Source organism: Ammospiza caudacuta, chromosome 19, assembly GCF_027887145.1.
Source record: "Ammospiza caudacuta isolate bAmmCau1 chromosome 19, bAmmCau1.pri, whole genome shotgun sequence".
Lineage (NCBI taxonomy): Eukaryota > Metazoa > Chordata > Aves > Passeriformes > Passerellidae > Ammospiza > Ammospiza caudacuta.
The window spans coordinates 8,144,840-8,171,918 of NC_080611.1; the positions used below are offsets into that span (position 1 = coordinate 8,144,840).

At 41.7% G+C, this 27,079-nt stretch overlaps 1 protein-coding gene across 1 annotated transcript; it reads left to right on the plus strand.

Moving 5' to 3' along the window:
- Window positions 1-3,233: 3,233 nt before the first annotated feature.
- Window positions 3,234-26,299, plus strand: TOM1L1 (target of myb1 like 1 membrane trafficking protein). Its single transcript, XM_058817354.1, has 14 exons — window positions 3,234-3,281; window positions 5,378-5,456; window positions 11,325-11,474; window positions 11,741-11,860; window positions 13,379-13,486; window positions 14,054-14,170; window positions 17,007-17,140; window positions 20,104-20,164; window positions 21,556-21,670; window positions 22,425-22,521; window positions 22,980-23,058; window positions 23,895-23,982; window positions 24,257-24,329; window positions 25,257-26,299. The coding sequence occupies exons 1-14, from the start codon at window positions 3,244-3,246 to the stop codon at window positions 25,315-25,317; spliced, it is 1,320 nt and encodes a 439-aa protein (XP_058673337.1). The 5' UTR covers window positions 3,234-3,243; the 3' UTR covers window positions 25,318-26,299.
- Window positions 26,300-27,079: the final 780 nt, after the last annotated feature.

The window sequence follows — 27,079 nt, forward strand, 5'->3', positions numbered from 1 at the left end:
TTACTTAAATAGATATTTGGGGACAGCTCTGTATTCTTAGTGCAACTGGGTCCCAAACATGAATTTATTTTGCCCAAATAGCTCCTGATTAGGTTAGCTGTTACGTGAAGCAGTGATGCTAATGGAGATGATGCAGAAGGGATTTGATTTAACCCTGGAGCTGTTTGTTCAAGTGAAGCTCCCAGCACAGCCATACCCAGCAATGGTCTAATGAGCCGCAGTGAGAATCCCACCGACTGCATCCCTTATACTGGATAACAAGGGAGAGTCACGCTGGAACAGGCTTCTGGTGAAGGCAGTGAGAGTAAATGCAGCCCTTGGGAGATGGAGGAGACACTGCTTTGCAGCTCCCCACTTCATGTCTAACGAATAAGGACCTTTTAAGAATCTCTCATTTTTAAACAAAACCAAAAAATCATTGCAACGGCTTTTAATTTTCATATAACAAGCAAAAGCAGGTACAGGTCAATGCCATAAATCAATTTATGAATGACAGCTGTTTAAGTATTTCACTCAATGTCCTCTGTGCATGTATGTGATTCTTTGAAAACAGGACTAAAACCTGAATAAGGTAAAAGTATGATTTTAAAAATAATTTATGAGATATAACTCTACAATGTAAAGCCAGCAAAACTAAATTAATAAAAGAATCTCTGCATAGCTATAGCAATTTGGGGTTTCTTTTATTTACAATTGACATAACATCATCAAAATCTCTGGTGAAAGTGATATCACATTGACAATTCTGCTTATGTTGGTATAATACATGTTAGCTGAGCTGAGGCAGACAGAAGCTATGCTGCTAAACACTTTTGTTTCAAAACATTTTGCAAAGCAAAGTTATTTAACCTCTTCCTTCTTTCTTCTTATAACACTCTCTATGTGCTTGCAAGGGGCCAAAAATATCCATTAATAGTAACTAAATGTAATAGTATCTCTTCAATATTAGTAAAATTGCAAGAAGTGCAAGGCTCTCCTGGGACTCTTTGACCACCAACTCGTGAATTCTGAGGATTCCAGCCCTGAGAAGGCTGAAGAGCCAGAGAGGTTTTGTTTCAAGCAGAACCTGAAGCCCACCAGGAGTTCACAGGTCTATACCAAAAGCTGATTTCAATGCAGTAAATGCCAATGAAAAAATGCTTTACTGGAATTTTTCCCCCGATTAGCTCAATAAAATATGCTCTTTGAAATGAGATCTGACTTGTGTTGCAGGTTTAACAAGGGCTAATTTAAATAGGCCCTCATTACAGTTCCAGGGTTAAAGAGCAAATGGGTGAAACACCTAAGTTTAGAGAATATCTTTCAAAATTCTGTGAACTAAAACAAATAAACTGACTTCTGTTTTGACAGCTGGTGTCTGGCTTTTAGCCAAGTAACAGGATAACAGAAGTGTGGAAAATTGAGATGTGCTCATTAGAGCAGTCTCAAATGGAGCCTCATCAGACTGCATGATGGATTCCACCCATTTACTGCAGACTGAGTAAGAAAAAGACTCCTACATTCATGGTACATTATCAATTTGCCTAAGAGTTCTTTAACTTGTTTTTCATAGGGATACTTGCAGGTACACCAAAAATGTGGTTTCCTCCTGCATTCACGTTAAAACCATCCAGTAGATGGGGCCACAGAGTTGTACAAAACACAAAAGAAAGTATGATTAGTTTCTCCTAAAAAAAACCTCTCGTAGTGCAAATAGAGCTTTGTTAATCCATTAAATTCTAATGTCAGGCAAATAATTTATTTGCTTATATCATGTCTTGACTGTATGACTCATTAAGCTCTACTCAGAGGCTATTTAATATGATTCCGTGTGTGTTTGATACTGAAATAATTACAACTGTCAGCCAACAAAAATTACAGCTGACATCTTAATTTTCATTCATCGTTCATTCCCAGGTATTGTACAGGTGTGAGATAGGCTTGTGATGAAGAGACACAGTGGAAGTCATTGACAGTAATTGTAGTGAGGAAGTCACACATGTAGAAACGTGTGTGTGACAGGAGGAACATGTTAGTGGCTCCTGCTGAGCACAAAGAGGATGAATTTATGAATGTAACTTGGATGCACCATTGGGAATTTTCCCCGTTTATTTGAGATCTTTGCTTGTATTCTTTTTAAATGTGCGGATCAGAAGAGAAGGCGGTGTTTGGAAGCTCCTGCAGGGAGGTTGCAGGAGCAGGGGCGGCCCGGGGCTGTGTGCCGGTGGGTGCAGAGGTTACACTGCGTGCACACGGGATGCAGCGCGGTACCGGCAGCAAAGGGCTCTGAAGGTGTTCCTGAGCTCCGCCTCACGGAACGCCAAGTTCCTCGTGGATTCACTCGTGAAATCCCATCTGGGACCCGGCTGAGTCGCCTCTGCCTATGAGCGGGGGGCCCGCAGGTCCTGGGGCAGGACAATGAGCCCGGGGCTGTGCGAGGTCAGGGGGTGCTTTAGGTCCGGGGTGAGGGGCGCGGGGGTGGCCCCGGCGTCGCCCCAGGGCAGGGCGACATCGAGCAGCCGGTGTAAGGTGCTGATGTGAAGCGACCCGAAAGACGGCTTGGGTTGCCAAGGGAAAGCTTTGCCTGGCGGGAGTCGGGGGGAGCCCTCTGCCAGGGGATGCCCGGGTGGGAGCGCTGTCCCGGGGGATGCCCGGGTGGGAGCCCTGTCCCGGGGGATGCCCGGGTGGGAGCCCTCTGCCAGGGGATGCCCGGGTGGGAGCCCTCTGCTAGGGATGCCCGGGTGGGAGCGCTGTCCCGGGGGATGCCCGGGTGGGAGCCCTCTGCTAGGGATGCCCGGGTGGGAGCCCCGTCCCAGGGGAGCCCGGGCGGGAGCGCTGTCCCGGGGGATGCCCGGGTGGGAGCGCTGTCCCAGGGGATGCCCGGGTGGGACCCGACCCCGCGGGGCGGGCGGTGCCGGTGCCGGGATCGGGTCGGAGGGGCCGCGGCTGCACCTGGAGGCGGCCCCGCCCGAGCGCAGGAAGGGAGCGCCCGGCGGGGCGGGAGGGAGCGGCCGGATCCGGCGGCGGGGCCGCGGCTGCCGCCCCGCAGAGCCCGCGGGACGCTGCCGGCAGCGGCCATGGCTTTCGGGAAGGCGCCGAGGGACCCGTTCGGCACCGCCGTGGGCAGCCTGGTCGGTGAGTAGCGACGAGCGGAGCCCCCGCGCCCTCCCCGCTGTCCCCGCCGGGCGCTGACCCTCGGCTCCCCTTGGCCTTTCAGAGCGGGCCACGCTCGGGTCGCTGCAGACGGAGGAGTGGGGACAGTTCATGCACATCTGCGACGTGATCAACGCCACGGAGGAGGGGTGAGCGAGCGGGCCGGGGGCTGCGGGGCGCCGAGGTGGCACCGGCGTCGCTCGAGGGCAGGGCGACATCGAGCAGCCGGCGTAGGACGCTGGTGTGAAGTGACCCGAAACGAAACAGCGCAGGGAGCCCGTAGCTTTGGCTCCCAAGGAAAAGCTCTGCCTGTCGCGGGGCCATCGGGGCTTTTACGGATTAGGCTCGGAGGTTCTTCCCCATAGACGCACGGTAGAGAAAGGTGGTGGCGAAGGTTTCTTACCTGCTCGTCACGCTCTGCAAACCCACCTGGGAAAAGGCTTTGAGCACTTGGGTGCCTACAACAATATTTAAAACTCTTGGCTTTCGCCTTGGAGCTCGCCGCCGTGCAGTGTCTCTGGCGGGCTGTGAAGCGCGGGTTGGATCCTGTGCAGGGAGATCCATCCCATCCAGGACTGAGCTGGTCTCTTGCACCGACAGCCACAGCCAGGTTTGCTCAGCCGCTTGCTGCTCTGAACTTCCTTGTTTCCACCTGTAAAAGGGGAAAAAAGGAAACTTGTTCTCATGTAAGGTCTGCTTCAGCATTGCATCTTGAGAACTCATTCTAGTAGGGGCATATTTTAACACTAGATAAAGAGTTTTCTCCAGAACAATGAGGTATGGCTTACTTTCTGCACAGGTGTCTTTTTTACTGTATCAGCTTTTCTCTCCTCTCCTTGTTTTGGATTCCGTGTGCTCACCCGTGGTTCTTAGTACTTGGAATGTCTGTAATAATGACTTCCTTCTGGTTATTGCCATAAGCAACAGCACGCTGTGACCCTCAGTGTTAGTTTCTATGTAAAGTTTCCATGCAACAGAGCCTTTTTTTAAATAAACTGTTTCCTTTTGTGCACAGCTTAAGTTTGCAGAGGAGCTCCTTGTAACTTCCTCCTAGGCAGCTACTACTAGTCACAGTCTGTAACAGAATAGTAGGAGCAGCAGAACTGCTGCATCTAATTAGGCAAATTGTTATTTTAATGCAATATCCAGCTCCTGACCAGAGCATTTCCAGATGCTTCAGTGGGGGAAGCAAATGGGAGTGGGATTGTAGAACAGCTCTCTGAAAGGGAAACTTCTCCACTCCGGTGCCATCTGTCTCTTGATGCTCTACTGATGTGCCTGGGTATGACATACGATTAAGAAAAAGAGAAATGTCTCCTATTTTTTTTCTTTTTTTTTTCATGAAGTATAGCACTTCAAACAAAGAGATGCAGTAATGGTAAACACCCACCTATTTTCATTGACTTTGAAATGTTTTCAACAAAGATTTCTTTGGTTTTTTTTAAGTGAAACATTGTATTTGGGCCTATTGCTCCACCTTAGATTCTAGAGAGATCCTAAAGAGATGTTAGGACATCTCGTTTATGTTGATCATGAGTGTTGGGCTGGCCCTAATAATTGTACACTATAGGTAGTCCATATTAATGAGGCAAAACTGCTTCCCACGTGTGATAACCTCGATACCATCGTCCACCCTTTTCCTCCTACACAGATAGTTAAAAGATATGGGGTATATATATAGAAATAAAAATGTCTTGGTTAGAAATGCCCCTGTCTCTTGGCTGGGGTGGGTTGTCCATGCATCCCTGGTAGTTACTCAGATGAGTTAAGTGCATCCTGCAATTATAAGATTGGAAGTTATCCATGACACCCCTACTCCTGACAGCACTCCCAGGAGAATATTTTCTGATTGTATAATACATGAAAACTGCCAGTCAACTCTTGATATATCTGGCAGTTGATATTTCATTTCATGGCAATAAAAGCTAGACATGTAATTCTATTCTACAACAGTGGAAAAATATCATTTTGGAGCAGACTTTGCAGAGCAAAACTTCATCTCTGCATAAGTCTCTGGAGTAATGCACAGTCTGCAGTAACAAACCTGATTCACTGCTTTGTTGTTCTGCTTCAGTGCTGAAGAGATTTTGCTGAAATCAATGGGGCAATTGCTCTGGTTTTATGTGGGTGTAAGCACAGGGGTGGATTTGGTCCTGTGTCTCAGGTTGGTAGTTTTGGTTCTTGGATGAAGTTATGAACTAGAAAACTTCACTGGTAACTTCTCCTCTTTCATTTCTTGTCACAGGCCTAAAGATGCAGTTAAAGCACTGAAGAAGAAGCTTTCAAAAAACTGTAACCACAAGGAGATCAGGCTTACCTTGTCTGTAAGTACAGCTATATTTATATTAATTAGACACTAAGAAGGCAAACAGTCTAAACGATAAGGTGGCATGCAAATTATCTCTGACACAACTCTCCAGGATGTTTTCAGTCTTTGTTGTTTGTGTGTGCAGCACTGCCACAGTGCAGATCAGATGGTTTGTTGGCATTCCATGGGCTCCTGGGTGATGCAAATTCTGGTGGCGAGGTGGGTAGGGAGCTAACTTGTTCTATGTAAAAGTAGGATAGTTCTTATTTGCTCCAGTGACTGTCCTGTGAGAGCCCCACCTGTTTGTGAAAGACATAGAGGTTAGGATATTACATAAAAGCTGCATTTGACCATTCTATTACTCACCTTCTGGTGCTGATCTTAGTCAGTCTAAGCACAGTGTGCAGCACTGGGGGAATGTGTGATATGTGCTTGGTAAAAGGAAATGTTATCACATATAAATGATAAACTTGAAGGAAAAGGTAACCATGGTGAGTTAAGTAAGGGAGCAAGAGGCAGAGTGAGCTGTGTGAAATTCAGACCTTGTGGCTAAAGGTTGGAGTGTCTGGGAATATCCTCACTTGACGTGTGGCCTCTTGAATCTGACAGTGTTCCTGAACTGCCCCCGGGTTTCGGGAGCTGTTGTGATTTCAGTCAATTTAAGATTTACTGGAGTATGTTAATGCAGGAAGTTCTAATACTGTCCTGAGTTTCTAACTTGAATCACTCTTGACTACCAGTAGTGCTACTGTGACCAGAGTCATATCTTTTGTATTTTAGGTTCTTGAGGATTTTAGCTTTTTGTTAATTGGCTAAAAGCATTTTCTTCACCATTTCCTTTTTTGAGATTTTAGAGGCCTGTCTGGATCACTTTGAGTACTATTACTCATAGGTTTGGTATTTGTTGTGCAAAATCATAGTCTATATCAAGATGTGCTGAGAAGTGATTAGAGAAGATGGGTGATGGATAGGGCCAAATTGTAGGTCGCTTAGCAATTGCCCAAGTGTCTCCTGACAAGTTAGAGATGCAGATAATTGTTAAACGTGTCAGTATAGACCTCTAGCTCACTCTGTTTCCGCACTTCTTCCCTGGCTTTCTCCACCACTGTCTCATGGGTCACATTTTTGTGTGTTCTGTGTGTTTGCATAATGGGAGCACTGGCTTTGCACTGTCCCTGCCATCCCTGTGTCAGGTCTGTCTCCTGCAGCGAGGTCCTGTTGTGGCTATCTGACACAGTCTCTGCTGATAACCCAGGCTTTAGGTTTGGGAGCTGTTCTTGAGTATTTACAGTGCAGATATGCCCAAGGTGACACCATAGCTTAGCTTTTGAGTATGTAAAAGCGGGAGAAGGATCTTGAGCCAGGTCTATACAAGGAACAACTTTATCACACTGAGCTGGGAGCTCATTGTATTGCAGACAGAGCCGGGGGCAAGTTCAGCTGGGAGTGCAATTCCTGTTCTGTTCCAGCCCCTTTCTCTGTCCTCACCCTCTCCCCATGCACATGTGTAACTTGCCTGCCAGGCAGTCACATTTTCTTGGCCCAGCTGCTGTTTTCTGTTTGCAGAGTTCTTATCCCTGTGTCCTTTAATCTTTTTTCCTTATTTTTTTAAATTTAAATAAGTTCCAGCCTTTCTTCTAACTCTCTCTTTCTAGTTTTAGTTCTTGCATAAGATCTTTTATACTTTCTCTCTCCCTGTGCCTCTGGCTTTTTTCCTTTTTCTTTTTTTTTTTTTTTTTTTTTACCAGTACTGCCGTTTTTTTACCAGTACTGACATAATTTTAGCATGTGTAAAATCTTTTCCTTTGATGACCTCATTGCTAGCCATGTGTGGCTTTTACATTTCCCACATCACTCTTCCTATGTGCTGTATCTTCTGGTTTTATCTACTTAATTGCCTTAATGAAATTGTTCCTGTTTTCCATTTTGAAATGCTTAGATGACAACAGCAATTAACTGCAAATGGAAAAAAAGAAATAATTTTCAATCACTGAAACATAAGCTGTTCCCTCCCTGTGCAACTCTCATCTCTTAAAAATTGTTTTCCTCAGAGTTTTGCAAAAATAAGGGTTCTTTTTGGATGAACTGTTAGTGCCTGTATTTCTTACAATAAGTGTGGTCCTCTAGTTTTTGAGACTCTACATCAGATTGTCTCTCCTACCTACATTAGATAAAACTAAGAAGTATCTACAAATCACATTTCTTAGAAGTGCACTTTGATCCACTGCTAACTATTCAACCCTGGCATCCTTGAATTTAATATTTCTAATGAAGCTGCTTAAGGAGCTCATTCCCAGAGGATGCACACGGAGTGGAGTGTGGAAATCTCCATGGAAGCAGCTCGACTGCGCATGTCAGCCCTGATTTTGCCACTGGATGTGTTAAATCTCAGCAGCGTGTTCCTCCTCCTCGCTCTTGGATGATGCTTTATTTACCCGGAGGAAGAGGGCCGAGTGCCAGCTGGATGATGTGCTGGCTGTGGCTTGGCTTCAGGTGCTCTGAGCTGCTGAGGTTCTTGTGCAGTCACGAGGATGGAGGTGTTTATGTCAGGCCCTGGAGTTGCCTCACGCTCAGGCTTTGATAACACCGAGGGATCAGGGCTGGCACTGGAGGTTGTGCAATCAGAGTGAAGGGGATTAGAACTTTCAGGCAGGAATCCAACAGACTCTGTGTGTGTGTGTGTATGTGTTACTTGACTTTTTATTGCTGGTAGACTTGAGGTACATAAATTCTGTTTATGTAATGAGTACTGAGACAGCTGTTCAGTCACCTGCACAGAGCTCCCTTGGTTTTGTAAAGCATTTGCTGCAGCGCCCCAGTTCTGATCCCTGTAAGGTCTCAGGAGCTGAACAGCACATGGGGAAATTGTTTATTGAATGTGTTCCTCTCACTCCTCCATTCAAAGCAGTGGGCAGAAATTTAAGATTAAATTACTGTTTCATCTTTGTATTATATTGTTGGAAAATATTTTAAAGGGAGTCATTCTTCCACAGAAATTGTGGATGCCCCATCCCTGGAAATGTTCAAGTCCAGGTTGGACTTCACCTGACCATTCACCTGATCTAGTGAATGGCAGGGGAATTGGAACTAGATGACCTTGAAGATCCCTTCCAACATAAGCCATTCTGTAATTACCTAGAATTAAAATTTGACAGGTGTTTTTTCCTAAGAATATTTCCACTTATCCTTTTAATTTTGTGTAATTTTTTTGATGCAGAAAAAAATTAGCATGGCACATGTGGCCTTCAGATTTTAGTTTGTTAAGTTAACATTCTACAAAGCAGAGGATCTGAAAAACAAAAGCATGAGGAAGTCCTCCAGCTCCTCAATTAAAAGAGTACTACTCTATTTTATTATACTTTATGGTATATGCTGACAAAGAAGAAAAGAAGAAGACATCAAGTGGGAGCAAAAGAAAACCAAATCTCAGTGTTTGAAATGTGAAATCTAAAAAATTCAAGACTTCTGAAAATTCAGTGTTTTTGAAATGCTGAACCTTGATCAAGTGTACCCAGCCCCTGCACTGTAATTGGTGAGTGGCAGCTGAAAGAGCTGCTCATACCGGTTTGGTTTGAGTGCTGCCCTTGGAAAGAGCACATTGCAGTTCCAAACCTCAGCTGGGCAGGCTTCAGGATGTGTTCAGGATGTGTTCAGTGGAGTGTAATCCTGGAGACGGATTAATGGCTTGTTCCCCTTGAGTCAGAAATGGGAGGAAGCAGGCTGTTCATCTGGGTATTCTTGCAGCCACCTTGGGGCTGAGAAGGGTCCCTCACAAGCTGCACCCCTTGCTCAGCTTATGGACCAAACCTGGCTGCTTTAGATGTGCAGTGAGTCTTGGAATCTGAGTGAGGTCTCTGTTGATAAGGAACATAGCTGACCTTCTGCTATACTCACCAGCTTCTCCCATTTTTTGTTTCTGCTTCACAGTTTAGCTTCACCTCTTTGTAGATGCCTTTTATCATTTTAGTTTTGTGGTTCAGTCCTGTAAACCAGAAGCCTTGGGTTACACAGTTTGCATCTTCTGCTGAGTGCAGATCTCTGGGATCAGTTATCCTGGACCACACCAGCTCTGTCGATTCCAGCACTTCCCACATCCTGTTTGCCATTGACAGGAAGTTTAATGGTTTGATTGAAGTTAATTTGCCAATTTTGTTATTAAAACGTGTTTCTGTTGAGTTTCCATTGAGCTGAGTGGTTGGCTTGGCCACCTTGGATCTGTTCCTTCCGGTGGAAGTGGTTGGGACTGTGAAATCCTATTTGCACCATAAATACCCATGTTGAAATTCTAATGAAAGGTGTTATTAGCATGAAAGTGGCTTGTTCATGAATAGTCCAGTTAAAAATAATTGAGTCAAATTCTTCTTTTTCTTACACCAGCTTAGTTTTTTCCCTGAGTGAGTGGGCTGGGCTGGCATAATTGAGTGGAGGATCCAGACCATTAGTTCAGTGCTTTCATTCAGTGGATAAATACTCAGTCCTCTAAGTAGGGAATTAATAATAGGGAGTAATATAACAAGTTTCCCATGCACTGGGTTGAAAATATTTTACACAAAGCATCTTTGAAGTACTGCACAGGCAAATGACTTGGCTTATTAGCATATGTTTCATGTACTCTCTATGAAAAGTAATGTTTTGAGCCAAGATTTTTTTGTAATTATCTTTAAGTTAGCTTTTTGCACAGCAGTCTGTCAGTGTCTCTTTGTTCTACCCTGTTTTCATTTTGGCAATATATTTTCTTCTGGTCTTCAACCTGTTGTCCTGTAAGTTCCTGATCACAGTGGAAGAAAAATCCCTGAGTCTTGAGGCTAAAGAATGAGTTAATAAAATTATTTCACTTAGTCAAACGTAGTCTGCTCTCAATAGGAAAGTATAGTTAACCTACTTTTATCAAGATCACCATATCATCCCTTTAAATACATGTATCCGTTTGAGAATACATTCTGTCTTGTGACATGATTCAGGGGAAATTTTGTCTCAACACCCATGACATTTTGCAGCCTTTTGTTAATGTCAGCCCTTTGCTTTCACCTTTCTATCTCCCCTCTTACGTTGGGAGTGAAAATGAAGCTTCAATTGAAGAGAAAGAAGCACAAGAGTGACAATCCCTGTGTGGGTCATCATCCATCTTTAGATTTGGGCCAGGCAAGATGAGTTCTCTTCCTGATTCTGCACCTGATCTGGTTGATCCCAGTTTCCTGCCAAGTCCCGGGTGACTGGGATGTAATGGCAGTTTTTGACTTCTCTTCTGCAAAATGGGAGTTGTAATCAGCCACCTCCAGATGTACAAGGGAGAAGTGTTATGTCATTACCACATCCTGCTGTGTTTGATAGGGCAGGCACAGTGCTTGCAGGGATCCTGCTCTGAGCATTTGAAGCATGTTTTTGGAAGCAGACTTCCCTCATGGCGTTGAATCTGAGGATTGAAACATTTCAGCTCATCTGTTTCAAATTAATGTGACCTTTGAAACACATGGAGAAATTGTGCTCCAAGTTGGTGAATTTGTTCTTTTCTATTTTATCATTAATCTCTCACTTACAGGGCAGATTAGAGGACAGGCATTTAGTAATCTGATTTTCTTCTCTTGCAGAGCTCTTCAGAATCAGTTAGACGAGGGTACCTATGTGCTAGTGAATTAATTCTATTGCTGAACCTGTGCAAGTGATCTTTAAAGATATTGGCAGATTTCCTGCTGTTAAGGTACCATGTGTTCAGTAAGTGCTGTGACACAGAAACAAGTGTGACCATGCTTCATATCCATTCCTACTCTTCCCTACAACTACTTGAAATAAATTAAACAAACAACAACAACAACAACAAAAGCTGTCAAGTTGTGGGTTTTACCCCCCTATTCTTTGTGTAATCAAAGGGCTTTTGTGTGTGCAGCTGCTTGAGATGTGTGTGGAGAACTGTGGCCCAAGATTCCAGTCTCTAGTTGTGAAGAAGGATTTCTGCAAAGACAAGCTGGTGAAACTGCTGAACCCGAGATACAACCTGCCCATTGATATGCAGGAGAAAATCCTGACCTTTATCATGGTGAGTCTGGAGTAAACTGTAGGTGTTCACAGAGTCTCTGCCGTGTGGCAAATGTTTAATTGTGCAACGTGTGTAAATCCTGCGAGCCTCTTTTGAATGCACACTTAACTCTGGAGCTGTTGTGGTTCCTGTTGCACTGAATGGACTTATCCAAAGTGCAAGAAGGGAATGACCTGTCTTTAGGACCATACATTTTAAAAGCATTTTCCTGACCCCCTGACTGGCCATTTCTGTGACTGTTACTGTCCCTGATATTTCAAACCCAGGTTTGGGCACGAGGTTTTCAAGGGATGGTGGATGTGAGTGAAGTAAAAGAAGTTTACCTGGAATTGCTGAAGAAAGGAGTGGAATTTCCATCCTCTGACACTAGCAGTGGTGGATCTAAGGTGAGGATACACAAGGACATTTCAGAAATGAGATGTGTTAATTTTATGGGACACAGAATGCATGTTTGATCTGGGTTTTTTTATTTAAATGCTTCAGGGCAGAATATGAGCAAATTGCTTAAGCACATGTGCAGGAATCAGTTTCAGTTATAACAGCTAAGATAACAATGAAGAAACCTGAACTATAGAGTAGTTTATTTCATTTTCAAGTACAGATTCATGGTTTTGTTCTCAGAAATGAAGCATCTCTGTCTTGAGACTTTAAAAGATCTGTGCATGCTGTTTGCTTCAAAATAAATGAGTGCTTAGTGCTCCAAACTTGTCAGCTTCTGAAAGCCTCAACAAAAATGAGTAAGGTTTTCACAAGAACACATACTGTTGAGAATATGAGCATCATCCATCTTTAAGATTAAATGGAGAGATGTAGAAATCTATAAGAAAATATTATTGTCTGTGTATCTCTCCAGCTTTGCACAGTAAGTGTTATTTAAGCCTCTGTCATAGGTAGTATTGTGTGGCATTTATGACATTAAATATAAGTATGGTTTGAACATTGTGCAGCAGCTGGAAATACAGTACATGGTTTAATGCCATTCTTTCTAGATTTCTTTTTTTTTTAAAGAAGAATTTTCACAAGAGCTTTGGGCAGTGTGAAAGCCATCCATCACTGTGTGGAATCTTGCAATTACAGAATTTGATGTCTATAATCAGTGCAGAGAGGAATAATTCTATCCTAAGTTTGATCTTCTGGTTGAATAGTGAAGTACACAAAAGCTTATGTATTTAAAGGTTGTTTGAACAAGCTGTGTGAAGAATGCTCTCAATAGATACTAATTTTTTCCCTCACCTGGTGCATTAGAGATGACTTTGTCTACCTCACTTACTTGCCAGTAAAAATCAATGGCAAACCTTCTGTTTGTCTTAGCAGACCTGAACACAGTTTTCACCTTAGTCTCCAGGAAGTGAAGGGTTTGTAGTGTATAGTGCAGGCTGGAGTTTACATTTGATGGTTTTTATTAGTCAGTTCAGATGCAGTGCTGGTGAAGCTCCCTCAGGCTGTTTCTGCTTTTCAGTCCAGGAGACTTTTGTGTTTTACCTTCTGCAGAGACCCAAACTTGGCCCTCCAGCCTTTCTACTGCTTCCAAGCAGTAGATCACATTCCAAACTGTCCTTCATTGCAAAATTGCAGTGGCACTCTGGGAAGGACTCTTTGCTCTTGGATGGCTTAATTATTCCTTGCTAGCCTGTTCTTAAGCCATTCCCACTTCAACCTGCGATGGAACTTATTTTGCAAACCCTTTCTAAAAATATTTGATTTCCAAGCCTCATTTCATTACAAAATATCCATTAGATTTATTTTTTTAAATAGGACTTGCTCAACAAATTCCCTGGGAGCACTGATGATGAGGAGTGTATAGTCTGAGACGTGTAGTCTGAGAGATGTTCCTCTCTCAGCAGGATGCCTGCTGCAGTTTTGTTCAACCCAAGCTCTGGGGGTTTTTTTGCGTGTTTTCACAGGTTTCACCCCGGCCTTGTGCAAAGTCGTCCCCATCCTCTGCCATTCCTGCCAAACGTTCCTTCCTGCCTCTTCCCGCAGGCCCAACGTTGTTGTTGACTCCGGAGCAGGTGCAGCGCTGCAGGTTTAGGGGAGGGTGGGTCCACCTGGGATGTGCTGTCAGAGTGTGGCTCGAGCAGCCTGGGTGCCCCTGCAGGGACCCTCAGTGCTGGCTTTGTGGAGTCACTGCTCGACTGTGTGGATATCTGATGGCATCTTACAGTGCCCTTACGCAAATTGATAAACGCTGGTTCAGAGATAAGCGAGAAAGGCAAGCTTATTTCACGTGAGGCTTGTGTGAAGAGGTTATTATAAAAAGCAGGAAGGAAAGGACAGTTCTCTTGCATGCCTGCTTGCCCTGTATGGAAGTAAAAGGAGGAACAGGGACATCAATGAGAGGGATTAACTGTAAGAAAAACAAGTAGTGCTGTCAGGCTTGGATCTTAGTTTGAGTGCACATTTAAAAGCTGAACTATTCATTTCTATGTCATGTTACCAGAGTAAAATAATGCTTAATAATAATAATAATAATAATAATGCATATTATACCTAATGGGAAAGAAAGTGTGTATTAGAGGTAAAAATTATTCTTCTTGCTCTGTTCACCTACACAATATTCTCCTGTTGAATTCCAACAGATTGGGAAACTGTACAGTGAACTGGATATGGCAAAAATGAATGTGAGAGTCATGTCATCAATATTGAAAGAAAATGTTCCTGGCTCTGAAAATCCAGATGACATGAATCTTTTACAGGTACATGATAATTCATTGATGGGGCTATTTGTTTGGTTATAGTTGCTTTTTAAATTGTTATATCTTGTCTTTTAACATCTGAATTCAGATTGACAGATGGAACCCAACAACAGGTTTCTATCTCTCGTTTTGCTCAGCTTTCTTTCATCTCCTTCACCTTCCCTTTGACATCTTGATAGTCAGGAAAGGACAATACAGCTTGCAATGCAAATTTCAGCTCTAGGGAATTCCAGTGGCAAAGGAATTTCATAATGGAGCGTTCTCTGTTGAGCGTGTTCTGTCAAACAGCCCCGAGAACATTCCAGCTGGAGAATAGATGATGACACAGTGTCACTCTCATATCCATCCTGGAGTTTGCAGAGCTCTCTTTATTACCACCACTCCCTTAGGGGCAGACTGAGGGCCGGTGAAGAATATGAAGCATTGGCTTTGTGTGTGTGACCTCAAAGACTGGGAACTTGCTGTGCCACAGAGGAATTCATGTGCTCTGTAAGTGTAGCCTGAAGGAGGTGTATTGCAATAGTCCAGTGATGTGACAGTGGACCTGCTCATGCTCCTTCTGTGATATTATGTGCTTATGCTGTATTTTCCAGTTCAGAAATTAAAAGTACAGTGTTACTTCAGCATTGCAATAGTGACCTATGTTAATGGAAGCTTTTCAGTTTCACGTTGTCTCTGAGAACTTAAAAAGCTTTTACTACATCCTTCTGTTTCTAACCTCACCTCCAAACTGCTACAATGAGGAAGCATTTTTGACAGTTTTGCGGCATTAAGTGTTTTGAAGAACTGATCTAATTTTTGCAAGCCTTGTGTGCTTCTCCTCCCCGGTGTAGAAATTCTCCTGTGCAATGAACCCTTACTGGGTGCTATTGAGAATACATTGATGTATTATTCTGGACCACCTCTGTCCAATCTCTGAAAAGGTTGGGAAACAGAAAAAGGTTGTCTTTTATTTCCTGTCTCCTGCCATGACACTTCATGTGTGGGTGCACAGATTGAGCTGCCCACAGTAAGCCAGCGGATTCTTACTGACGCTCCCAGTAATAAAAGTGTTGGCAAAAGGTTGACGACAGGGTGTGGAGTTTCCATATGTAGGAGAGTGAATGAAAACTCATTCCTTTCACTGTTGTTCTTTCTGTTCTTTTTCCCCTGTGCAAGGAGTGGTGTAAAACATCAGGCACAGCCAGCCTGTTCCTTGAACAATGCTTAATGTTCTCTTTTTGTTTGTGGCACTACCCGTAATGCTCGGATTGGACTTCTGTTCTCAGAGAACAAAATCCTTTATTAAAACAGCTGCTTGTTTAGACTTTGACTGAGTTGGAGACATTGATTTTAGTACTTCAGATTATCTGGAGTCCCTCAATAAAAACTGTAACAAGGTGAACTTGATCAGTGTTTACAGTTCTTTATAGTCATTAGTGGTCAGGCTCCTCTCTTTCCCCACCCTCTTTTGGACAAGGCTTAAGATATCATATTTCACTGGAAATAATGTGCTGGCCAATAAATAACTGTAGTTAAAGAATAGTTCAGGATCAGCCAAGAAGAGTAACAAACTTTTGTACTGGATGGTGAATAGACATAATGAACAAATAGTGGATGGATGTGCAGGAATTTGGGTCCAGATCAGCAGCTGGTAAGAATTAGCAAAATGTATTGGAATTACTGGTGACTGTTATTCCAGCTGTTACTCCATCATTGTAAAATCCAGTTTTCAGACAAATCCATGCCTGAAATTAGTATCTCAATTTCCTTGTCTGCTGAGTATTGATATTTGCCAGTCTGTAATGGAGTCTTTAGAAATGCACATATTTTAAACATGAATCACATAGTAAAGTGTGCAGTTGGGGAGATTTTAAATGTAATTACAGACATTAGGGTGAACACAGTTTTGTGTGTTTTATCCTGGGCTGTGAAGCTACAGCACTGAAAAGTAGAGCACTCTGCAATCCTGACACAGATTTAGAAAAGGGGTGCAAATTTCTTTTTAAATAAATAATTGATTTACATGAAGTATTGTATTTTTCTGAGGAAAAATCAGATCACTTGGAATATCAAAGCAATTTCTGAATAGTAGTGTGCAAAGAGAGTCATTTCCCCCCTCGTTTTTTTCTTGTTTCTTTAAGCAGAGCCAGCCTGCATTTGCCAATGTTGTATGAAGGAGCAAAAATGTTGGCTGAGTTAAAGTTCCTGTTGCTAAAGAATTTGTTTCTTTGAACATGCAGAGTTTGCAGAGGGAAGTAATATAAACAGACTGTCTTCCACTTCACCAGGCAATAATGCAAAATTCTGCTTAATAAACTCCCATAATTCTCCTATCTGCTGATTCTCTTAAGGTTTGTGTTACTTTCTCAAAAATCTATAGATTAAGTTTATCCAAGCTTCCCACTTAAACGAATAGTTGGAGCTTGAGATTTTCACAGAGCACTTCTGACCTTTAGACTAATATTGTCTTTTCTTCAAGCAGACATTGAACAGGATTATGTCCAAGTATCCTGCTGAGTTTAATCAGCTTCAGCCAGGAGGGGGTCTCTGTTATTTTGCAATTTGTAATTTACTCTTTAGAGACACATATATCTTTAGAAATGAAGGTGGGTCGAGAGGTAGAGATTGTGTTGGAGTGATGTGGTGCGGGGAGCTGTGACCCTGCATTGCAGAGATCAAGGACTTGGACATTGTTCCATTTGCAGTGGTTGGTACCTGTGTGGTTTGTGTAAATTAAGGAATGTTCGCTGTGATTCTATAGTGCTTGAGTGTCTTATCATTCATCTCCAGAACCGACACACCGAGAGACCACAGTTACAATTTTTAATTTTTTTCCTTCCCTTGCCTTGGGCAGAAATTGTACAAGACCTGTCGGATGATGCAGGAGAGGATCATGGAATTGTTGGTGACAGTGGAGAATGAAGATGTAATTGTTGAGCTAATACAAGTAAATGAAGATCTGAATAATGTCCTCCTGGGACATGAAAGGTAAGTGCAGGGCCTCTCTCCTGACATTTGGAATCCTACCTGAATAAATACACTTATTGGAGAGATGCTTCCTATGCCTATTGTTGATCCTCCCCACGGAGACAGATTTTATCCTAAAATTCAGAAAAGAAATATGATTGCAAAAAGAGAAAATTATGTATTTCCTGCCTCCTAAACACCTCAGAAATGGTTCTGGAAAGTAATTAGGAAACATTAGAGTGGTGTAAAGCGAGTTAACAGCATAGGCAGGAAATCAGATGGAGGCACACAAAAATAATTTGGAATTTGACATCCCTTTTTGGCACAGTCCAGTGAATTTGTCAACAGCTGCTCCAAATCCTTTGGTGCTGGTGCTTATCTCTGTTAAGTGTCTGTGCTTCCAGAAAAGAACACTTGTCCTCCTTCCTAAACAATTTTGACAGCTTTACTGCAGGAATTGGCCATAGAGCAGCCTTCTGCCTCATTGCATGCTTAGGAGAGTTGCTTGCTGTTCTTAGCTGGATTGAAACATGGTGTTCTGCTTGTCTTAGAGGAGAAGATGTTTCTCTCTTTCACACATGAAAGCACAGCAGTACTCCTGCTGACATCCTGGGTATTTGCCTGTTATGGCACTGGTAGCATGACTGCATGCCAGCAAAACTGAAATTAGTTTTCAACTTAAAATTCCAGTGTTGCCCCCCAAAATATAATATTAGTATACTTATGGAGAGTGTTCTGATTTAATGGGAGATACCCTTCCATATTAAGAAGCTGATCTCTTCCATGGCTAAAGAGTATTCTAGGAATCATTATGCATCAAGTGCGATTGTTTTGTATTAAGTTTAGCAAATTTGTATAATTTAGTCATCTTTTTAATCCTGTTCTGAGTGCTGCACTGAAAATATCAGTAATTCTTCTAATTGTCAGGCATAAACTTTGGGCCTAATCATGACAATGTCTTCATTTACTCTTTAATCTTGTTTACTGTAGTGTTGGTGGATTTTACAGCAGCTATCTTGTAAGAACTGTGTGATCACTTCCTTTAGGAGGTTTTTCCTTTTAATAAGCAACAAAGGAATTTTATTCAGCTTTTGCGTAAATCCACTGAAATCAGATGTGGACTTACATTTTTGTTACAAGTGATAAATACTGTTAAGGCCAGGAGCCTCAAACTGTGAACAGGAGTTTATGGATATAATTCAATAGATTCCTCACTAAAGATATGGTGAGGGAAAGAATTATTAATTTGGACAGAAAACTACTGTATTCTAGTAATGTAATGCTATGGTTTGTATGGTACAGGTCTTCCTGAGTGCAGATCCACTGCACCTCAGAGTGGATAAGTATAAAAACGTATCTGGTTAATTTTGTGTTGCATAAGATTTGTTCTTTGTATTTCCCTCTGAACAATGAGGTGTGTAAAGTGCCAGCTGCTTTTAATGAGCTGCATCTGGTTTCACACTGTGCATGTTGTTGGAGGATGAGTTGTGCTGCATTTTCTGTTTCTGATAATTAATGTAGAATCCAAATTAAATCCAGAGCAATCTCAGCTGTGCAGCCAACAGCTCATGTGTGTAACAGTGCCTCCCTCTAGTGTCTGCAGCTTCTTGGTTCTTTCTTGATTTCACATAAATACTTTCTGCTCTGCAGTTGGAAAGGTTTTTTTACTGCTGTTTCTTTATGTATCTATACTCTTTTTCTGGGCCTCCCTAGTACAGTGACCCTGAATAGCAAATGCAGTTGGATAAACTGTCCGTACATCTGTCCAGGCAACTCAGGGCTCCTGGTGCTGAAACACAGTGACCTTCCAGATGTTCAGTGTCACCTGTGTGGGTCTGCTCTGGACCCACAACAGCACTGTTATCACTCCTAGAAAATACATATTTATGCAGATGGAAATTTTTTTTGTTTCCATTTTTTTAAAAAATTCCTGCAAAGGGCTGTGTGCCACAACAGGCGTGTGGGTTGTCCTGGGAGGGCATGAGGGAATGCCCAGAACTCTGAGGACAGAAGGCTTCCTGGGACTCAGCTGGAAGTGTTCTGGTCAGAGGGAATTGGATTTGGCACAGTGGATGTTCAATTACCTGCCTCGTGTGAGCAGAGACAAACTGTCAGGACTCAGTGCATCCCTTTGGGAGTCCAGAGTTGCTGGGACCCCTGCCAGGGGGCTCAGAGACCCTGGCACACAGCCCAGAACACCTGTGGGTTTGATTATGACCCGTGGAGCAAATTATCATCTTTGCATGAAGACCTGAAAGCCACAGAAGTTTAAGCGGCGTAATAATAAAATTATCACTAGGTGAAAAAGTAGATTTTGGGGGTTTTAGAATAGGGGTTTTGGGAACAAGATGGAGAGACTTGGCCGTGTCCAGCCTTTCTTCTTCTTCTCTACCTCCATCTTCTGCTGTAATGTTGGCACTTTTGGATTGGTTTAGAGTAGAAGCTCACTGTCTACCTATAGGTGATAGGTATTGGAAAGTAATTGTAAACATGTTATACATAGTTTGTAGTATACAGAGATAACAACGCCCCGAGGGCAGTCAGTGTGCCTGGAATTGTCCTTGGCAGGGCAGGAGAAAGAATTTTATAGATAAGATACAATAAACAACTCTGAGACCCAGAATCGAAGAACTCCAACTCATTCTTTGAATGTGCGGGCTGAAACAGAGACTTTTCACCTGTTCTCATCCGAGAACAAACCACTGCCAGAGGAGCCTTGGGTTTGTTTAGGAACAAGCAGATGGCTGTCTCCAAATGTGGGGCCAGGAAAAAACCAGCTGGTGTTGGTCATAGGAGATAGCAGGACCACAGCCCTGGAATGGGAGTCAGATTGCCCATAAAGCCAGGTGCCCCAGAGACAGCGCCTGGAGTGCTTGTTTGGTGCCTCTGGAGCCTTTTGAGAATCAAAAGTTGATTATAACTGGTTTCATATTCTTCTGAAGCACAGCACAGGAATGTAAGAATGAACATTTAACTCTCCACAGGTTCTCACGGAACAGAGTTCGCTTCCTGGAGAACCAGAGGATACAGCGGGAGCGGGAGGAGGTAATTAAGGATGAGCTCCTGAGCTGCAGGATTGTGAACATTCCTTTTGCTCTGCCTTGAGAAAAATACACTTCTGATACATGCAGAATTTTATTCTCTCTGGTTGAGAGGTACCAGGAGACAGCAGAGTGACGCTACTCTTACTGATTTTTCTAAAGTCTCAGTTGCAGAATTTCATGCAAATTCATGTAGCTAAAGTAGAAAATAATGTCAAATGCAAGAGGGAAGCTTGGGCATGAAAAATGAGAGAGAGATTTATTCAAATGCTGATTTATTGCCTCTCCAGCTAAGCACAATTATCTGCCATGCAAAAAATGAGAAACCATAGGTTCTTTTCATTTGTTTCCTGTTAATGATCCAGAGACTGAAATACTGCTGCACTTTGAGAATTCACTTCTTCTATTGATTTTTTTTCCTGAGTCAAAGCTTTTTCTGAATTGTGAATAATGGCTTGTAGCAAATCTTTAATGACTGTCCTTTATTGATTGATAATTATGGTTGTTAATTATATTGCCCAAAGTAGTTTTGCACATGTTTTGCCTTCTTCTAAGCCATAATTGTGCAGTCATCTTGGACTCAATGTGAAAATGCGTTGTGAATGCTGAAATACTGCTGACAATTATTAAAAAAAGGTAGAAGATGGTCTTGTTTTCCTTGAAAAGCCACTATTACTACATTCTGATTATGTAGGTGGGTGGTTTTGCTTGATGGATCCACTGTTGGGTCCAAATGGTGCAGTCTGTGCATTTTTATATTATTAAGCAGACTCTGAGTTTAAAATGCATCATCTTTTATTCATTTATTTTTCATCTGGTGTTACCAAACCTGTATGATTCAAGCATGTGGTTTTATTAAACCTTTGGCTGGCTATGTTTTAAATTCCAGCACATTCACGGGAGAAAGGAAGGGAGCTCTTTTCTGTGTCCTAGGAAACATTATTGTGGTTTTGATTTTTTTTCTATCCAAAAAGGGACTGGAAAAAATCAATCTCCTAAGTACATATCAAATCTCACTAACACAAGTAAGTAGCATGAAAAGAATTGTACAGGATTGATCAGAAAATCAATATCAAACCTGTATCTAAACGTTCAGAATGGCTTTATAGAATTGAATCCTTCCTATTTTCTACTTCAGAACTGGTTTTCTTTACTTTTTGAAATTGATCTTTTCTGAAATGCGTATTTTATTTCATTAGCTAAATTTCACACACACAGAGTCCTGATCTTCTCTTATACTTAACAATTTTTAATATTACGATTTTAAAAGTTAATGTTTTGCGAAAACAGCGATTTGCTTAAAACTATGCAAGTTTAAAAAAACAATGCAAATTCCTTAAAAAAACAAAACAGCGGGAAAAACCCCTTGTAACTTATTCTTTTTCAAATGTTAAGCTGTACAGGAAACAGCCATCTGCTCCCTCAAGTGATCTACTTGGCCTCTCCATAGATTCTCCATCTTCTGGATCTGCAGTGCTGCAAAGGGACCCTGCAGTGTCTCCTTCAGCAAGTACGTGGTGAAGGAAGTTCCCTTCCACTCTGGTTCCCTAAAACCCACAAGAGCTTAGTGGAGGAATCAAGAAGTTCCTTGTAAGAAAGAAAAAAAAAAAAAATTATACTCCTTAACTTTAAGGTTGTTCTTTAAATTTTCCTAAAAGGAGAATTGAAATGTGCCCATAGGAACAAAATTGTAAGATATTGTAAGGTTTCATGTAATTTTTTTACAGTAATCTTTCTCCCCTTTTACATAGATTTGAGTAGTAGAATATGCTCTGTTTTCTACTGCAGTGAGCCTGTAAAACACTCTGGTAGCTGCTTGTTCTGTAGACTTGGCAGGAAGAAACAGGAGTTTTTTCAGGAGTGTTAGAAGGACTTGGCTTCAAGTACCCTGAATTACTATTTGCAGAAGCCCCTCCTTTACCTGCTTTAGAGAAGTCCATATACTAAAGCTAAAGGTGTGAATGTCCCCCTGCGAATAAATCCCTAGATTTCAATTTTAATCCTTTACAAAATACCAGCAAGAGTTTTAAGTGGTATCTGTCATGTAGAGCTCTGCTGATGCTGTAAATATAGAGATAAATACCTTGGATCTAAGACTTTTCAGAGTCATTAAAACTTTGCCTTTCATGTGGTAAACAGCAATCCATTTCAGAGCTGTGTAGGCCTTCCAAAGAAAAACTTTACTCTTTTAGTGCTCAAAGTACAAGTAGCTACTTTTGCATAATAATGTTTAAATTACCATTAATTATCACTTTGAATTTCAGATGGCCTATCTGCACACCCTGAAGATAAAACCAGGTCTCATCCATCAATTTACCCACAGCTGGATTCAGCAACTCCTACAAAAGCTCATCAGTCCCCGTGAGTAGTCTCTTATCAAGGAATGGGAATGGATTACAGATCCTTAGGGGTATTAGTGCTCTATAATCCATCTAATGAATATAAGAATCTCTGAGGACACAGACTTACTACTTTTACATATTAGTTCAGTAAAACAAGTGAAAATTCCTTCTGTGCTCGACATTGTTTGAGAGGGTTCAAAATACACTTACGCCTGCATCACTGTTTTGTCATAGACAGACAAAAATGTAGCTGACTTTTGGCAGGGCAAGGGAGAAACGTGAAACAGGTCAGGAAAAGGGTTCAAGACAGGGGAGGTGTCTTTATAATTCGTGTGCATGGGCCACTGGTCCATCTGCCCATGCTGCTCTCAGTTGTAACACACAGGAAAGACTGACCAGCCAAAAAAATGTTGGAACAATCAGAATAAACAGTTTTGATAGTTTCTTACTTATATTCAATGTATTGCTCTCTCCTAGATTTGCAGATGAAGCACAAAACAATAGTTTAAGCAGCCCAGCTGGACACACATACAGCAATGTGAACATCTATAGCAATGTGAGTAATACTTATGTTCGGGATGATCATTCTTGTCTGGCAGCTGTCAAATGAGAACTTCTGGATTTACCCCAACTGCAAAGATGCAAAGGTCTCTTTTGTGGCCGTTCTCCATACCTCAGGGAATATTCTACTTGGCAACCAGGTCAACTTTCCTCTTTTGCTGCCACGGATCCTAATGTGGAGGCCTGTTTCCTTGGGTCCAGCACAATCCCAGGGGAATTTGCAGAAAGCTCTTGCTCTATTATTTAATTTGTTGCTATGCAAAGCAAGCTGAGCTCTCCTCCTGTTGCCATGATGTTACTGTGGTGTACTTTCTATCACAAATAAGATATTAAAAACAAACATAAAAAAAACCCCAAAAGCTGCAAAGCCCCCACAAAAACACAGCCCACGAAAAAGTCACTTAAACCCCAAGTACAGTGCAGGACAAATGTCATGCTGCAGAGAAACACCCATGACAGAAGGAATGGAAAGAGCCTGAAGGGACTTTGAGATAATGTTATGAAGGCAGTATGAAATAGAAAAGATTAGAAGCAGCTCCCAAACAAACATGCATAGTCCTTATTTTAAACTGCAAATAAAAGCAGATGTTTGAATCTGTGTGGTGGAACAAGTCACACAGAAGTAAATTATACACATGTGCTATAGAAGACTAAGTGTTGCTTTGAAGGTTGTGTGGAGAATGAAGATTAATTGGGTTGCTAACTGTTGGCCTTGGAATTTTACCTGCAGTAGTCAGAGAGTTTAAAGATAAGCCAGCAATTATGTAAGTTAGGTCAAACCAGTCCTCGTGGAACAATCTGTTTATGCATTGTTTTGCTTGATGTCCTCAGTTGATGACTCTTTTAAGCCCAGTGCCTCTGAACCCAATAAGTCTGCAGGCTGGACAGATTGTGCCATCAAATGGACCATCACCAGCAGGTAATAAATACTGCAAATCACCTCTTTCATGCTTCCTTTTCTTGTTAGAACTTAAAGCCTTTACCTAACGGCTGTCAGTGACTAGGAACAGCAACAGGCATTGACAAAGTCATATTGCTCATGGAGTCCATTACACATCTGTCCATTTTAGCATGTAAAGCAGCTGAATCCATAGCAGATAATGTGCTACTTTTGGGAAGACACAAAAAACATGCAGTAATCCTGCTTTTCATTCTCATTTGAATCTGAGTGTGTGTCTCTCTTTATTCTACAGCTACATCAAAGAACAAGTCACAGTCACCTCATTACTATGAGATAATGGAATTCGATCCCTTGGCTCCCACTGAGTAAGTAACATTTAAAATAGAATTTTACAATTCTGTGTTACCAAAGGCAAAATGCCTTTTCTTCTGAGAGGAAAACCAGACCACTCCACTTAGGCTGAGTTGACTGACCAGCTGCATCATTGATGTAAATGGCAGTGGCTGCATCTTGTATGATTTCTTCAAATATTTCTGGCATAACCAATTAAGGAATAAACTATTGTGTGTTCACTAACTGGCATCTGTAAAAATGGAAGAGTAATGCTCTATCAAAATTACTAAAATCTTATCCAGTGATATAGAAAGGTGAAGGAAATATAGTCAGGGTCCTGCTGGAGGTGGCTGATTGAACTTCAGCACAGGTAGTTCTGGAACAAAGTAACAATATGAATTCCTGTTCATAGCAATTGTTTTTTTTTTAAGAGTGTTTTTCTACTGCATATGAAAAAAAATCCTTAATTTAAATATAAACTACAGAAGGGAATGGATGCTGTGTCTCTCCAGAAAACCAAAATAGTGAGACAGCAAACTAATACAAAACCTAACAGATGGCAGAACTCCCCTTTCTAACAGTAAATTGCAAAAAAAAAAAAAATTTGACCTATCTGTACAAAACTTATTTCTGAGGAGCCACTGTATTTTGAGATAGGGAAATCTCAACAAAACTTCCATTGTTTTTTTTTTAATTGGTGCAGTAATTGCACAGGGGTGCCCTTGCCTTTTGTGTTCTGCAGTCCTGTTCCCAAACTTGTTTGAACAAAAGTGACAGTATCCAGAGGTTCCTCATTAAATGTACAATCAGATAATCAGGGCAGGGTTGGCTCTTTGTTTCCATGGAGACCTGGGCATCCTGCAAGGGAAGCTACACTGTAAACTTCGGGCAGGATTTCCCTGGTGCCATTTGTCAAAATGAAATGTGATGTAGGAGTCATCCTACTCCTCCTCTTCCAGAGCTATTTATGAAGAAATTGATGCTGTGCTGAAGACAGAAGTTAAAAAGAACACGGACTGAACGTGGAGGTGGAATCCTTTCCTGAACACTCTCTAGTGCTGGTCCTGTGCAGTGCTTCCTGTAACTACAAGTGAATAACAGAAGAGGTTTTGCATTTTGACACAGTAATTAGTGTTGGAGTACTAAGCTGTGTGCAAGTTGAAGAGTTACTTGGCTCCACACCTTGACAATTTGTCCTGAATGTTCAGCTGTCTGCTCTTCAAGGTCACTTGCGTGGTTATTTTAAAGTTTTTTGGGTGCCTGTAAAATGTGACTTCCAAATTCACCTGTGTATGAAGTAAGACTTGACACCTGGCACGAGTGAAAAAAGACACATTATATTCACAGAAACTGCAGAATCCACTTTCTCTTTTGGCCTCACTGCTACGTTCATCTCCCTAGAAATCTATGAGGGTGTTTTGAGATATAAATTGTTTTCCCTAAAATTGGCCTCTTAATAGATGTCTGAAGATGTGCAATGTTACTTGCTTACATCCTTAATACAGATTTTCCTTTATTTTCTTCCTAAAAACCCACAGTATAGTTGGATTTTTGTCTTAGGAAGAAGCTAAGCTGGGACACAAAGTGCTGTGTCATCAATAATTAACAGAACAGGAAAAAAACCTTCTTGTTCCTGTGTTGTTGTTACTTTTCTTTACTCAGTAAATATTGGAGGGGGATCAGTTGTTTCTTTCAATATTCCTGCCCTGCAGAGATTCTTCTGGTGAAGGAAAAATTAATCATCTACAATGCAGATGAGCAATAGTTACCCATTTACTTTAATTAAGTTGTTTAATCCTGTTAATAACTGTTTTATCTTTTAGTAAGTGCCTTATCTATTTTAATGCTGAATGTAAACTGTGCACTTTAACAGGTATAGTTCTCTGAATTTATAGCTGATACAAAATTTGAGAACTTAGTTCATATTCTTACAAGATAAGCTAATTTTTTTGTGAAATAACTGCATTTTAAACATTCCTTATGTTAACTTTTAAGGATAAGAAGTTCTCAGCTGCTTTTGCAATTTTTATAGCATAAAATTCCAAATAAAAGCAAATGCTTACTGAGAAGTAAACTCTTATTGCTTCCAAGTTTTTCTCTCTTTGTGTATTCCCTGAAATATAAATGTAGGTAGCATTGAAAGTATTTTAGTGTGAAACTGTGCAGTTTGCTGCAGGACCATTAGAACAACATCTTTCTATCCAAAACACAACCTTGAAGGAGTCTGGGAGTTTTTTAAGTTGAGGTGAAAAGGTGAGTTGCTTTACTTTCATTTTTCTTGTAATTTGTAGTGGTCTGGACAGCAGCCTGAGAAAACAGCTGAAAATAGGATTGGAGGTGGATTGATTTTATTTTTCCCCTATAGCTGGGTTGTACTGGCAGAACCCCCACAGTGAAGGGTAACAAATCAAACTGGGCTGTTGCAGTGTAATCCACAATGGGTGGCTGCTGACGGAACCTCTCCGTGTTTGCAGAAGCACAATGGTTATGGGATTAGCAGGGTGACCCCAACATCTGGGGAGAAGGATGCATCTGACTCCATGATAGCAAAAGGCTAATTAATTACTTTATTATACTATATTATTCTATACTGTATTACACTACATCTAAACTGAAACTGAACAAGAACTGCACAAAATCTCGTGACTGTCTCCTGACCGAGCGTGAGGACACAGCTTGCAGAGATTGGTCAAGAAAACAAAACATACCAGAATCCAATTACCAAATTCCTCCAGGTAAATAATCTTCCAGCAAGATTATTTCACAAAACAACAGGAGCAAC